General features: G+C 37.2%; 1 protein-coding gene across 1 annotated transcript; it reads right to left on the bottom strand.

Moving 5' to 3' along the window:
• Positions 1-434: 434 nt before the first annotated feature.
• rnf175 (ring finger protein 175) lies at positions 435-15,375 on the bottom strand. Its single transcript, XM_077205248.1, has 9 exons — positions 15,242-15,375; positions 9,068-9,105; positions 8,378-8,519; positions 5,473-5,627; positions 4,584-4,691; positions 2,785-2,905; positions 1,692-1,825; positions 1,369-1,470; positions 435-1,017 (listed from the first exon to the last, which is right to left on the bottom strand). Exons 1-9 carry the CDS (start codon positions 15,260-15,262, stop codon positions 897-899), a joined length of 942 nt encoding a protein of 313 aa, XP_077061363.1. The 5' UTR covers positions 15,263-15,375; the 3' UTR covers positions 435-896.
• Positions 15,376-15,764: the final 389 nt, after the last annotated feature.

Genomic DNA, 15,764 nt, shown 5'->3' with positions numbered 1-15,764 from the left:
TATGTTTTGATCATCGTTCTGAATCCCATCTGCGATCCGGACATAGTCTTAGACAAAAATGTGATTTTCTCAGATTTTGTTAAAAACGTTTCTTTAATGAGACCTACCGACATTCAAGTGTTGATAGAAAAAGAATGGATGCAGCTAGAACTTTTTTTTTGTTTTTGCTTAAAAGAACGAACAGAACCTCTGCTTCTGATATATTGCATGTTCAGATATTGATATTTTTGGGGGCCTATTTTTGGGGTGAAAATTATCAAAAACTATGCCGCTGGCAACAGCAAGAACATTGGTGGCGAAAGAGGTAATATTTTTGTGGAAAGTCAAATATGAATTTGAGCATAAAGATCTGAGAATAATTCATACCCAAATGTCCTACTTTTTCAAACTCAAATTCTTTCTACTTAGCACAATCACGACAGACTCAAGTCATATCAGTAGCCACATAAAAATGGTTTAATTTTACACAGAGCAGATCGCCTCATTGCGGTTTGACAAGTTGGCCAACTCAACATAAAATAAAAAATAGAGTGCAGCTTTGGCAATCACCCCTCTAGTCTTCACGCTCCATTTAACCGCAACAAAACCATAACCACTTAATATCCACACCATTACAACGCTAAACGATTAAACCGAGACAGACAAAACGAGGCACGGTTTCGTGATAAACAGCAGCTTTAGAGGGGCTTCTGTACATCTTTGATTGATGCATCAGCGTAGGTCACTTCTGAAAAAGTCGTGTGTATTTGAACAAGTCTGTTTCCATGTGTCTAATGATTTTAAAAAGCAAAATAAGCAGCCGTCTGATTTATATTATAAAGTGTAAAATTTACAAATAAATATTCAAAAAGGTCAACACATGCACAGTTTTAAACAGAATCAAATACTGTAGGGGTTTATTCAAGTCCAAGTGAAAAATTTATTCCGTGCACGATTCCAATTATGATGGGTTGCCAGGCGACCAGGTACCTCAACCAATCCAGAAGTTGTCCATATAAAACATGTGTTCTCTCCCAGCTGATGTGGAGATTTAAGGCGTAAATATGGTTATTACAAATTTGAAAACTTTTAGTGTGTATTTTGGTTGAATTCATCTTCAGTACACTTTACACTGTCAAATAAAGTTAACCAATTTTTTTTATGTTTATTTTAACATTAAGAAAATAAAAAAATGCATATAGTACAAAGTTTTATCCCAGATAATATAATAGTTTTCTCACAATTGCGAGTTTATATATTGTAATTCTGAGAAAAAAGGTCAGAATTGCAATATAAAGTCACAATTACAGGGCGTTCTAGGAATTTGGTCATTATTTATCGAATGTCATGCATGTGAATTATGACCAATTTAACAAAATTCAAGGATACGGGTTATTCATCATCTTTTTGAGGTCCACCTTCTCATTGCAGTATGGACACGTCTGCTTTTTTCCCACGATGCACCAGCCACGAATACAGAATTCATGAAATCTGTTGACCATAGGTAGTTAAGGATAATTTGACTAAACAACCAAAGATTTGCAGAAACTTTTACTTCATGTTTCCTCATACAATAAATAGAAAAAAAAATCAAGTTCTTGAAACGCACATCAAAAAATGTAGCTAACACAAAATGTCAATATAACAATAAAACTTCTTGTTTTCTGTTAAGAAAAACATTACAGGCAAGGTTTATGGGAAATGAAGGATACATGTGGTTACAGGAGAGCTGGTAGGTGTCCTCAATGATGCCTTCCTCATCTAGGTCGACAAAAATCTTCTGACCACACACGGCGCAAATGTCATCACTAAGGTTTCGGGATGGCATACCACCCATGTTATAGTACTGAAGAAGGCAGACAGAAAAGAAACCAGGTAAAAGAGTTACTGGGAGAATTAACAAAAGCCTTTACTAAGATATGAAATTCATTTTTTTGATATTGAAATGTTCACAAATAATACTGCAGGATATCTGAGAATAAATTTAAGGGTTTAAAGCCGTGTGTCCACCAAAGCGTTTTTAGCCAGCTGAAAACGCCTTGCACTTTTTCAGTTGAGACGCATGGTTGATATGATACGGAATGTGCGTGGAAGTGTTACTATTACTAATATCTGATTTCACAGAGAGTTTCAGCCCGTTCTCATCCCAAGGCGTCATATACTGACGCTTTTACCCTTTAGCATCAATATGAGACGCAGATATATGGCGCCTTCTAGTGGTCTAACCCTAACACTTCCCCAGACCTAAACCTACCCATAACCGAAGCATGTTATATTGACGGTAAAGGGTGCCATGTGCGTCGGATGTAGATGCTTTGGCAAAAGCGTCAGTATATGACGCCGTGGGATGAGAATGCGTTGAGAGTTTGTATCTGAATATAAAATGTTGATACAATGCAAAGTACTTGTTTTAAATGATTTTGTTCCATTGTTGTGCTGGTTGTTGTCGTCTGTTGTCCTTGCACAAGCAGGAGGTTGCGGTTGGTCGATGTGGGGTTTGTCCCGCCCCTCCTTCACTGTAATTGGACGGCTGGGTAAAAAGTGACAGTGATGAGCCTCTGTTTTACCCAAAGTTGAACATTCTTCCACTCTCAGCATCCGGAAAAAAAACAGCAAGCACTCAGCGCGAAAGAGATGCTCAGCATCATGTCACGCTGCTACCGTATTTAAATAAGCGCCGATCCCATTGAAAACAACTGAAAAAAAATAAGGAAAAAACGCTTTGGTGGACACACGGCCAAAGAGTTACATTAATATGAGAATGTCTGGACATTGACGTATAGAAACTGATGCATATGTATTTACCCCTATAGTGGATGCCATGTAGTCTGAGCAGATTTCAGCAAAGTCACGTCCCATTACCCCATAGTACAGACCATAGAAAAGCATGATCACACCTACATCCATCGAGTCCTCTGCTTTAATCCTGAAAAAAAAAAAGTATTTACTTGGTCATATCCCAATTTCAACTTTAATTGAAATAATTGTGCAGCCCTTAAAAACATATTTCAACCATAACTTATACAATCAATTGTCTATATAAATATTTTTAGAATGACAATCAGCCTAGCATGTACATCCTCTGAAACGTTTGTTACCACAGAAGTACTGTATGCATCCATTTCTTTTCACACTCACAATTTCAATACCTTTTTCGGACGGGACTAGTTTTCTAAAATACATTTGAATTACAGTTCTTATTATTCGACGTCTGTGATTTCATGTATATATATATATATATAATTTTTTACTTAATTTGGTAAAGGTTTTGGCACTTGCTATGTGAACAACAAAAATTAGGGACATGATTCGAAAAGGTTAAATGGCCCTGAAAAAAATAGTCACACTTGAACTCTTCGCAGTCAAAATGACCGCATTGGATTCAAGTGGGAAGTGAATTTCATCTAGTGGAAACGTTTGGAACTGCACCCAAACAAAATCTTACTAGTTTTTTGAGGTATCAACATCAATTTTGGAACACAACTTGTTTAGATTTATGGCTTTGATTTTCTCACAATTTTAGAGTAAAACACGTTTTGGAATATATATATATATTTATATTTAATATAACATTTTTAAATGGCATTTGTGTGCATTTTTCATAATAATACAGCTTTTTTATAGTTTCACTTTAGCAATACTCTGTCTTTATAAAGAGAGCAAACTGCAGTCTGTGCTTCAAAGCATTCAAGATTTACGACAGTTTAAGTTGGAAATTTAATTTTCAGGTCTATGCTCAAAAAGTAATTAACAGGTAATAAATGGATCATAACCGTTCCTTAAATATAATTTAGTACTATAAATCCCCTAAAAATAATTCAATAAAAAACATTATCAAACTAAAATACAGTACATTCTTTTCATTGAAATAATAAAAACAATTCTGGCATTTTTGACCGCCACATGAGCAGCACCAGTTAAGTAAACTTGACGGGTTTATAGAAGTGACTGTTCATAATAAACTCACATAAGTGAGCAGAGAAATCTAGACAAGTACCTTACTCTAACCTGACACTGTCTTTGCAGTTTCCACAATTTGGCTCCATTTTTTTATTGTAGAATTTAATTTTTTCTTAGGATACCATCCATATTGCAATGAAATGAAAGCATGCCGAAGACTGGTGCGCAAACGATAGCTCAGATAGGTTAAAAAAAATAACACATGAGGAGAAGCATTAGGAGGATCATACAATATTGGCAATCATAGACATTCAGACCGGATTATATTTCCCAGAGGACTGTTGAGTTTGCTGAAAACAGTAGGTAATTTGCCCTGGAGGTTGTGTGAGGAAAAACTCAGACTTGGCAGATTTGGGTGGGATTAAAAATCACAAAGTATGTCTGTGAAACACAAATTTCTCTAACGTCCCCCTGGAAACTTCGTGCCATCCGAATAGGGCTTAAGGGAGTAATTCCTTCTAATTAGAACGCCATTGTGTCAGCATTGCCATGGAAACAATGAACAGGGGGCGAACTAACTACTGACTCACTCCTCAGACAGACAATTTCTCCTCCTTAGGATCCCTGTGGACTGCGTTTAGGATCTGAATGAAGGCGCTGTTTCATTTCTGATCAAAAATATCAATGTTTTCAATGTTACGCACCTGAAAAAAACGTTGAATCCAAACATGGTAAACATGATGGCAAGATATCCTATAACACCCACAGCGTAGCTCAGCTTGTAAATGAGGAGGAACCACTTATACACCATCCTGCAGAAGTGAAAGGCTTTTAGTTCATAATCTCTACAACAATGCACAGGCAACACATTCTACAAGGGGCATTACACGTCGTATACTGCACTCATAAAACTCGCATAGCTGCTGCTTTTTTATATGAGACAATTATATGTAAAGCAGTGCTTCTGAATCTGAAGGCCGTCCGTTTTCCAACACAATACAATATCCGAAGCTGCATACACATGATAATTGTGCTGTAATGACGACAAACTGTTGATTGATATATTTAATTAACATTGTTAATTAATTTTATATATTAAATTAATTAACTATGATTCATTTTGTGATTCCAGAAGTTACGTTATGTATTCCAGAACTATATTTTCTTCATTAAAAAATAATAGTTGTTGAGGGAAAATAATAAGAAAATCAGTTTATTTTTATTTTACAGTGTGCATTATTTTAATATTTCATTTAAATTAATAATATATTAATATAAATAGCTTTATAGCTCTTTTAGCTTTTTTAAAAGAAACGATCATCCAATTAATGAAAAAGTTTAACTTTCTATATGCTATGGAACCCAATAAGAAATTTTGTAACCCAAAGACAAGTCCTTTTTTGCTTAACAAATCTTTGATTACAATATACTTTCATTGTATAGAAAAGAACAGTGTGAATATTCCTCAAAACTTTTCTTTTTGTGACTAACCGAAGATAAAAAGCTATAGAACAGTCTGGAACAACATACAGGCAAGTAAATGATGACAAATGTCATTTTTTCTTAAAGAACTGAAAGCATTTCAAGCATTACCGTGGCGTTCTGCAGGAGAGAGGCTTGCGTGTGGCTCTGAATATGACATAGCTGGTGATGACGGAGAACATGCCCCATGTGGACAGGAAACGCCACCAATAAAGCTTAATAGTGAAGTACAGAGGAACCACCCACATCTGCAATAGTGTGACCATCTACAAGACAAACAATTGTAACAATATTCATCAACTACTTTATTACAGAGCTTTATTTGTGCACATGGACCCTAAAAATCTTATTTTAATCGGACTACTAGCACAGTCGGAATAAAATTGTAAAAAAATCACATGTTATCACGTCAATCGGAATGAATTGGCCAAATCCGATTAAAATTCTGTGCCGATTAAAATGCTGAAAATAAAGTGCTTTAAACTGTTTCTAATCCGATCAAGAGGACCTATACACACTTGATTGGATTGAAAATAAACTGATAAGGGGAAAGTACTATGCATACACGATGACTTAGAAATGGCATAATGATGCGTGATGTCTTGTCACTCAAAGATTTTCCTTCAACTCATCGTCTGTGACGTGGAGCAGGACAATGTCCCACCAGTCCTTGTTTTGGGACTCTCTTTCACAGACACCTAGTTTTGGGCGAAGGACGTAGGGGTGTGCGATATTGACAAAGAATCATATCTCGATATTTTCTGGGATTTTCTCGATAACTATTATTAGACGATATGTTGCTGAGTGTGTTTATTGTGTTGGTACTTTGGCAGGTTTAGGACTGTCGTGGACACCTGAATCCTAAAGTTTTTGATATTCTTCATACTCTGTCTGGTGGTCAGTTCACAGCAGTGACAGAAATGATTTTTTTGATATGTTTCAATAGATTTTTACCTAATATGGGAATTTTTACCTGTATAAATTTGGAGAAAAACTGCACTCTTGTGAAATGTATTCCTAAATGATATACATAAAGACTAAATCACGCAGTGAAAGCGCATACTCTAAATGCGCACCCGCACTAGTCTAATCTACAGGACTACATCACGTAGAGTATGCATGCACTCTCTGGGTGTGTGTGAGGTAGGGTTGGGCGGTATTACGGTAATATCGTATACCGCGGCAGGGCTTGACATTAACTTTTTGAGGCACTTGTCCTTCGGACAAGTAAATTTATGTTTCACTTGTCCATGCACAAAAGTCACTTGTCCGAGTAAAGATTTATAATTTTATCTAGGGCTGCACGATTTGGGGACAATGTCATATTCCTATTATTGAGATCAATATTGCGGTTGTGATATGCGATTGCGATATAATAAACAAATGGTTTCATGAGTCAACTTGTTTGGTTCTAAACCAAATGCACACACAGATTAGTGATAATTCTGAAATTAGCAATAACAACTAAATGATTGATAACACCTATAATGATCAATAAGCCATTGATGTTTGGATAAAAATGAACTGTCTAACAGGTAGGACATATACAGAAATTGAATAAAGTTATCAAACAGTCTGCGCAGCATAAATTATAAATTATATATAGACTACTCCTTATTAAAGCTACACAAGTTCTTTAGTCAAGAGCAGTGAGTAATTTTCTCTGTTCCCTTTGTTCTTTCATTAACTTTACTGACGGAACACTTTATTGGTAGCTGGCCCTTTAAGAGCAGCCGCTGTGGACAGAGACGCGGATCTCACACGCGCTTCATTCTCTCACGAGTCACAACTCTTTATGTCCATCATAAGACTGCTCTTGTGTTATGAAGATACTCGACAAATGACATTTTGGCTTAATTGTGTGTGTTGATGTTCGTTCAAGCACGAAAGAGAACTGTATTCTGGCGCGCGGTCTGTGCATGCGCATCATACTGGTGCGCGTCTTTCTGCGAGTCACATTCAGGACATTCACAGGCCATTCACATTCAGGACATGTCTTCGTTTCAAATCTGTAAAATTAAATCTGTAAAATAGACGTAACGAGTGGCACATAACGTGAAGTAACATGGCATTTTATTTTGTTTGAAATTTAACTTGTCCGGTCGGACAACTAATTTTCTCTTCTACTTGTCCTACAAAAAATCCACTTGTCCCGGACAAGCGGACAAGCCTTAATGTCGAGCCCTGCCGCGGGGTCTTAAAATAGCAACGGTATCAGTTTCAATACCGTCATTACCGGCACTTATATATAATATATAAATATCATATAACGGCATAAACGAAACAATTCAAAAGGAAAAGAAATATAGGCAGCATACTCTCTGATTAATCCATGATGTGCATTTCTCTCTATAAGCGCGTTCACTACGGAGATATCAATCGTCAATTTCTTTAAACAAAACAATTCAAAAGGAAAAGAAATATAGGCAGCATACTCTCTGATGAATCCATGATTTCTCTCTATAGGCGCGTTCACTACGGAGATATCAATCGTCAATTTCTTTAAACGAAACAATTCAAAACGAAAAGAAAAAGGCTAGCCTATACCTTCTGATTATGTAATCCATGATTTGCATTTATCTCTATATATGCGCGTTCACTAGGTGATGGCGATCGTCAACTTAATCTTTGCAGCACTGACAGAAAAGTTGTATTAATAAAAATCAATGGACGCGTTTCACTGGATTTACAAATGCACTTCTTGCTTGTTGCTTGTTAATTTAATTTAAATTAATTAATAAAATGAATACTTTAATTGTAATAATTAAAATAATTAAATATTTTTAAGTGTCCCATTTTTACTCATTTATAAATAGTATTTATATCTACCACCCCCTCAGCACCTGGGTTAAAAAATTATTTGGCGCCAAAAAATCTATTCCAATTTGAGGCTTTTTAAGTATAAACGCGCACATCAAGTGATCGCTTTATTTAGCGTTCATGTAAACACTACATCAATCGGAATAAATTAGTTCAGATTGAAACGAAAGGAGTCCATGTAAACGTAGGTACTCACGTTGTAGGATCTGCCGTGTCTTTGTTTCCACTGAACCAGGACAATCTGAGCAACCACTAGCGTAGCGATGAGAATCAGAACCATCTCGGCATGCATGGCCTCATGACCTCGATGCTTCACATGCAACCTCTCGTGCTGCATCCTGGAGTTACACACACAGAAGAGTACAGACAAGTCAGAAATAATCCAGATTAATCCAAATTTTGGTTAATCCAAAACCAAAGACATAGATCAACACTGATTTCAGATCTGTGCCAGCAAGCCGTCATAAACACATTACGGGAAGTCAGTCGGTTGTTTTGAACGTCTCACTACAAAGATCCGGTTAAAAACTATTCAAAAATTATAAAGCATACAGAATTACATCTCGTGCTCCTAAATTCCCGCTGTAAAATATTCACTGATTTCAAATCCAGAAGCTAATTATACAGAAAACTAGGTTAAGACGTTGTGAAAGAGGTTAATTTTTGCAGGATCATACACGAGGCCAGACCTACTGAGGCCACTTGCACGACATTCCCAGTGTTCACTTATAACAATGACACACATGCTCCAGGAACTATTTTTATGACAATCATAAGGCACTAAAAAAGACAGTTTAGAAAAGTTGAACATCCTTTTACAACAACTTTCACTTTTCTGAACATCTAAAAAAAATCACATAAAAAAAGATTGCTAATGACTACTTACTTCCACGATTCTCTGTTAGACATTTTCAAAAGATCGTCCTGTGAAGAAAGAACTGGATATAAATACAAAAATAACATATTTAGGTAACTGGCATGCTTTACAAAAACAACACTGAAATGCATCTTCTATTCTTTTACAATTATTATGCGTGTAGTTTGTATGACCCTTCAAGTTAGTACAAGACCCCTGGAGCCAGTTGCACCAACAGGGCTTACGCGTGGTCTTAAGGTAAGTAGGTCTTAACTCAGCATTCTAAGTCCGACCTAATAGTTACGACAGTTGCACCATCCAGGCTTAAAGCTGCGTTCACACTAAACGCGACTTTGTCGCTGCAAGTCGCCAGACGCTGGCGATGAGGTTGCTAGTGGGCGTTCCCCCTACTGGTTGCCTAGTGACTAGTAATGTTTATGAATGACATCCAAAAGACAGCGAATCAGCTTTCTTGCCACTAAAAAACACAATTTCTGGAGGGAAAATACTAAATATAAATATACTCCGTACATATAAACGTCTGTAGTGAAGCATTAAGATGAACGAGACACAAAAGTCGATTTTCTCATTGCGGCCGTTTATCTACGGCATAAGCGCAAACGCCGGTCTATCTGGGTTCACGAGCCATTCGGGCTCGGAGTCGGCACGGCGGGTACCACCGGCTGGTGCATGAGCTGCAGCTGGATGAAGTCCGGTTCCAGCAGTACTTCAGGCTGGACAGGACCCAGTTTGATGTGCTGCTGCGGAGGGTGGGTCCCCTGATTTGCAAGGACAATACACGTTTCAGACGAGCCATTTCCACCGGTGAATGGCTGGCAATTTGTTTACGGTAAGTAAGCCTATTTAAATGCGTACTGAACCAGGTTGATTAAAATATTTAATCGATTTAGATGCTTTTATATAAACTAAGCACTAAAATATTAGAAAGGCCACTATAGTACATTTAGGTTTTGTTTACTGTCTCTGTCAAAAAAAATTATAGTTAATTGTACAGGCTATTCAATCATTTAAACCTACTTGGAATCACCGCAATCGCTGAAACTCCTTTCCACTCATCATTCTTTTTATATATGTCCCTGTACGTGGGCAGAGAAAATTGCTAACCGCAAGGATCAATTTTTCATCCATCTTTACGTGCACTGCAGGCCAAGGGGTTGTGGAGAAGGATCACGTGCGCTCCACTCCTATTGGTTGTCGCTCGCGAAAATCGCTCTTCATTTGCATAAAGTAAAAAAACTCTCAACTTTGTCGCGTCGCCAGACACGCCCCATCCAGTCGCCAACGGTCGCGCCCGCGTGTGTTGCCGGAAGTCACCCGCTCACCATTGAAAATGAATGGTATCGTGTCGCTTGGTCGCGTGTAATGTGAACGCAGCTTAAGTCCTCTTCTCGCTAAGACCGGGCGTAAATCTTACGCCTAGTCAGTAGCAGGCGTAAAGTCAAAATCTATTAAGTTTCTATAGTTACCACTTGATAACTCAGCAGTAAAGACATGGTGCGCCTTATACACAGACTTTACAATGAGCGGGCTTTTAGATGGGCTGATTGAGAGGTTTCGATTCTGTCGGAGAGATATGAACTTGTTGAAGAGCTGTCACCCGACTTACAGTTTGTGTCGAACCACAACGCAGCATTGACACTGACATTACAGCTGTTAATAGCGCTACTTTTTTATGAAAATGGTGCGTTTCAAAACACTGTTGGAGACATGATTAATGTCCACAAATCCACCGCATGTCGGGCCATCCGCAGAGTATCACTGGCACTGAGCCGTCGCCTTCCGCAATCTGCTCTCTGTACAGCTGACTGTACAGCTTTATTAGTTTTCGTATCTCAATGTCGGGGAAATTTCCTTTCCTTTTTCTCTGATCCTCCATTGATATGGCTACAAGTTAACCTAACAGCGGAAGATAGTTTACAACGTAACCCTAGCAACGCATGCTGCTGGGCAACTGCTATAGTTCTGTGGCCATTCACAGGAACGCGTATCGCTAAAACCAGGCGTAGTTAAGCCTAGGTTAGGTGCACATGGCCTAGGTTAAGCCTAAGTTTGGTTGGTGCAACCGACGTTAGGTCAACTCTAAAGACTGGTCTTAACTAAGACCTACTTAGCAGTTAGGACCAGGCTTAGTAAAGCCCTGTTGGTGCAACTGGTTCTTGGTCTGGATTTATTTTGCCCGATGTTTTGATTTCGGTTACTATTAAACGCTATTGACCAGTCAGAACTCAGGAGTTTTCTAGAGAATCACATAATAGAGTGCAACAGTCGGGTTCCGGAAGCAGAAATCCCATTCATTTTCTCCATGGGGGAATTGATTTTTAACAATTACTTTTAAATAGTTAAAGACAGAACTACAGTGTGAGCTACAAGGTCGTTAATCAACAGTAAATGCTTTTGTTGAAGGCATCAACCTCCATTATAACTTATTTTTTATATAATCTTGTTTAACAGCAGAATTTCTGGTGAAAAAACTACATTACCCATGATTCTGCAGAGAAATCTCCACCAATTAGAGAATCAAAACAAGCAAATGCCAAAAGAACAATTTAGCGCCAACCCAACTCCCATGAAGCACTGTTTTCCTATGCTACTACTTAAACTACTTAAATATTTAGATTTATTTATAAATGCATATTTTGTAATAAATATAAAAGGCCTATATAGGTTATCTTTATTAAATCAAATGTTTTATATATCTCCATATTTAATTAAATTATGTCATTCGCATAATGGGAGTGTAGTTCTTTCCCTGAGTAAAGATGTTAAGAACACATTCTTGTCTTTTTGTCTGATGAAGTTTGTTACAATTTGATTCACTTTATAGCTGGTTGGTTTGGTTCATGGGTGATAACTCTTAAACTAAGACTTTTTTTAAATCCCTTAAAAATACTTCCGGACCAAGGTCGCTACAAAAGTGGGCGGACAATGGTGCACTTTATAAACAAAAACATTTAACAGCAGAATGCAGCAAATGGCCAATCAGAATCAAGTATTCGAGAGCAGTGGCAGACTTAAGCAGACGCTTGGGGCCCCGGAGAATCTGGGGGTCCCCATCAGATATTGGCAAAACATATTCGGCAAAGCTCTCTAGTGTGTATTTGTGTTATAAAGATTCTTTGACCCGCCAAATTATGTAACTGTAGTAGGTGCTGTAAAGAGCTAATCCTAATCCCAATCCTAATCCTACCGTCACTAAATTGTGTGTACCGTCACATGATTCGGTGGGTCACAGAATTTGGCACAACACTGTCTGACTGTCTTACAACAGAGGTATTTACCTCAGAGAAGAAAGTGTTTAAAGATACGCCTTGTGTGTTCATGTAGTGTTTCATATTGATTTCTCAAAATGATTTGTTCCGTGTGCCTTTCCTGGCCGAAACTGTACACTCACATGAATGTACACAAGAGTGCAACGACCGAAAATTTTTGTTTAAATTACATTTCCGGTTTGTTTCTCTGCAAACCCTACCATGTGCCTTCAGAACACTTGGAATATGGGACGAGTTGCATGGGATTATTGATGACATGTTTGAATCCTTATTTAGTTCACAAATCACTGCCAAGTGCAAGCATAGTTTCTTTTTTTTTTTTGTAATTTCTTATTTTGTGATGGGAAAAAAAGGTAATACGGCTTTAGAACCACATAGAGTATTAAATCAAATCCTAGTATCAGTTGATTATGGGGATTCAGTTATTCTGGTTTTACTCGACCTGAGTGCTGCATTTGATACAGTTGATCACACTATTCTTATTTCACGTCTTGAACAGTGTGTGGGCATCCGAGGCCTTGCCCTAAACTGGCTTAAATCTTTTTTGTGTGCCAGAACTTTTTCAGTAGGCATAGCAAACTGTTTCTTCAGTTGCAACCATGACTTGTGGTGTTCCCCAAGCGTCCATTCTAGCACCAACACTGTTTTCTTTATATGCTCCCATTAGGAAGCATGGAGTTTCATTTCACTTTTATGCAGACGATACACAAATATATCTGCCTCTGAAGCAAAAAGACATGAAAGAGCTTGGAAAATTGTTTGCATGTCAAGAGGACATTAGATCTTGGGCTTGGCAAACTTAAATTATTTTATGCTTAAATTCTGGCAAAATGAAGTTATTGTGTTTGGGCCTCAAGTTAAAAAGTCCAATGTAAACCTTAATCTTGGCTATATTAACACCTTAATCAAACCAACAGTAAGAAATTTGGGATTCATTTTAGATTCCTCCCTAAAATTTGATCAACAAATTAATACAGTATTGAGGTCATGTTTGTTCCAATTAAAACTGCTCTCTAGAGTCAAGTCCTGGTTATCTTTTAAAAATCTCGAGAGAGTCACGCATGCTTTTGTTTTATCACACCTGGATTACTGTAATTCTTTATATGTTGGTCTACCTCAGTCCTCAATATCACGACTCCAGATGGTCCAAAATGCTGCAGCCAGGTTTTTAACTGGAACTTGTAAGCAAGAGCATATTGCTCCGATCTTAAAATCTTTAAACTGGCTGCCAGTGTGCTATAGAATTGATTTTAAGATATTGGCCTTTGTTTTTAAATCCCTAAATGATCTGTCACCCTCTTATTCGTCTAACTTATTAAAAAAATAAGCCAACATGTCTCAGGTCCACAAAAAAACTGCTCTTTATCTCAGCCTAGATCACGGTTAAAGGCAAGAGGTGATCGTGCATTTGTGAAAACGTCAAATTCTGTTTGAGTTTAAATCTAAATTGAAATCTTATTCTTTTACTATGGCTTTTTAAACTTTGTATGTTAAATTTGCTGATTTAATTTTTTGTTTGTTTCCTTTCATTGTTTTATCTTATTTGTACAGCACAATGGTTCAACTGCTGTTGTGTTTAACGGTGCTTAATAAATACAAATACAAAATAGATGATAAGTTGTGAAGGGGAAAATAAACTACGGTAACACTTTACAATAAGGTTCATTAGTTAACTACCTTAGTTAACATGAACAATACATCTTCAGCATTTATTAATCTTAGTTAATATTAATTTCAGCATTTACGAATACGTTATTAAAATCAAAGGTTGTATTTGTTAACATTAGTTAATGCATTGTGAACTAACATGAACAAATAATGAACAGCTGTATTTTATAGATTTTTTTAAGATTAATAAATGCTGTAATAAATGTTTTGCTCATTGTTAGTTCATGTTAATACATTAACTAATGCAAACTAATGAACCTTATTCTAAAGTGTTACTTAAACTACAACAAACTATGATTGAAAGAGAGACAGCAAAATAAGGGTTACAAATGTAAAAAAAAACATGACTGGAATTTGCTTAGGGCCCCCAAATCATTAAATCCACCCCTGTTCAAGAGATGTAATAATAATAATAATTGAAAGACTACATTTAAAAATGCCAATTTAAGTGAATCACAAAAAGAAAACTGGTACAATTGTACCGATTCCTTTATACATGCATTTGAACCTATAACTACCCATCTAGAGTGCATATAATCTGACGCTGGCATCTTATTCTGTATGTAATCGAGTGTGAGATAAACATGGCCATGCTTGTCCACACATCTCCATGACGAGTCAGCAGACTAGAAGAGTGCTTTTGTAGCTCTTGCAGTTAGCTGGGCATTTATACAAACTAACTTAACTGATCATCATACAACAGTGCCTTTCAAACCTCCAAGTTTTCATAACATAGCTCTCAGTGTACAAAAAAGGGTCAAACTGGCTTGCATTTACTGGCAGGTTGTGATTTATCACTCTCACTACTACCTAGTGATTCACTTTTAATAAAACAACAGGCAGTGCTAGGCAATTGATTTCTTATTGCAGTATCACTGTGGATATCATAATCATATGTTTGCAATATAATCCACAAACGGGTGTCCCTGACACGTTTTTAAAGGCATTTTACTCGCATACATCAAGTTTGCTGAACAAACTAAGCAAAACCTTTCCCATTATAATCAACGGATCTATGTAACGTTAACGTTACACTGCACGCGAGCGTGTTGGTCAGATGTAAACAGATTCGTTCATTATAATAGCAGGGTAACGTTAACTTACTAGCTAACGTTAGCCGCCGCGTCGCTGACAGTGTACTGTACACGGCAGTTAGCCTAACGTTATATACCAAAATATTAAGGCGAAACATCACCAGTTTTAATTGTCTGAGGACCATCTATATATGAAATACTGAATCCAGTACCTGGGGTTGCAGGTCAGCCATTATTAATATCGCTCTAGATTCCAGTCATCTATTAATGGCTCCGTTTCTACCGGCAGACATCATCATGCTCGTATTCCATTCTAAAAGAATCGTTCTTCTTCTTCTTCTTCTTTTTTGTTTTATTGGCAACCGCACTTTACAGTGCATTACTGCCATCATCAGGTAGCTTGGATCAGAAACACCTCCTATTTTCTTAACATTTCTACCCCTCCCCACCCCTAAAGAGAGGAGGAGAGAGAGAAAGAAAAAAAAAAGAAAAAAGAAAAAAAAATTTTTTATATATATATATATATATTTTAACCCACTGACGCTGCGTGTTCAGCTCCTCCAGTTTCCACCCCACCTCCCTTTAACTCCCACTTCTCACCAAACCTTACTTAACCTTCGGATTAACTTTTTCCTTGTCCCACACTTTACTTTAAAAGAATCGTTCTGGTGAGTCGAATCTCTTCAATGAATCCTGTGAAAATTGGCCCGAGCAGTATTCGGCCGACTCATTTGT

This window comes from Siphateles boraxobius, unplaced genomic scaffold (assembly GCF_051911475.1).
Source record: "Siphateles boraxobius isolate OS27281-9 unplaced genomic scaffold, OSU_SipBor_1 53, whole genome shotgun sequence".
NCBI classification, from domain to species: domain Eukaryota; kingdom Metazoa; phylum Chordata; class Actinopteri; order Cypriniformes; family Leuciscidae; genus Siphateles; species Siphateles boraxobius.
This window is presented reverse-complemented; position numbering and strand designations above follow the sequence as displayed.

Bases quoted from the DNA above. Each gene is read 5' to 3' on its own strand.
- rnf175 (XM_077205248.1), bottom strand. From the start codon at position 15,262: ATGGCTGACCTGCAACCCCAG. The intron at 4,692-5,472 runs GTAATGCTTGAA...TCACTTCTGCAG, and splicing joins CTCTCCTGCAGAACGCCACG to GATGGTGTATAAGTGGTTCC. The intron at 1,826-2,784 runs GTAAATACATAT...TGCCTTCTTCAG, and splicing joins ACATGGCATCCACTATAGGG to TACTATAACATGGGTGGTAT.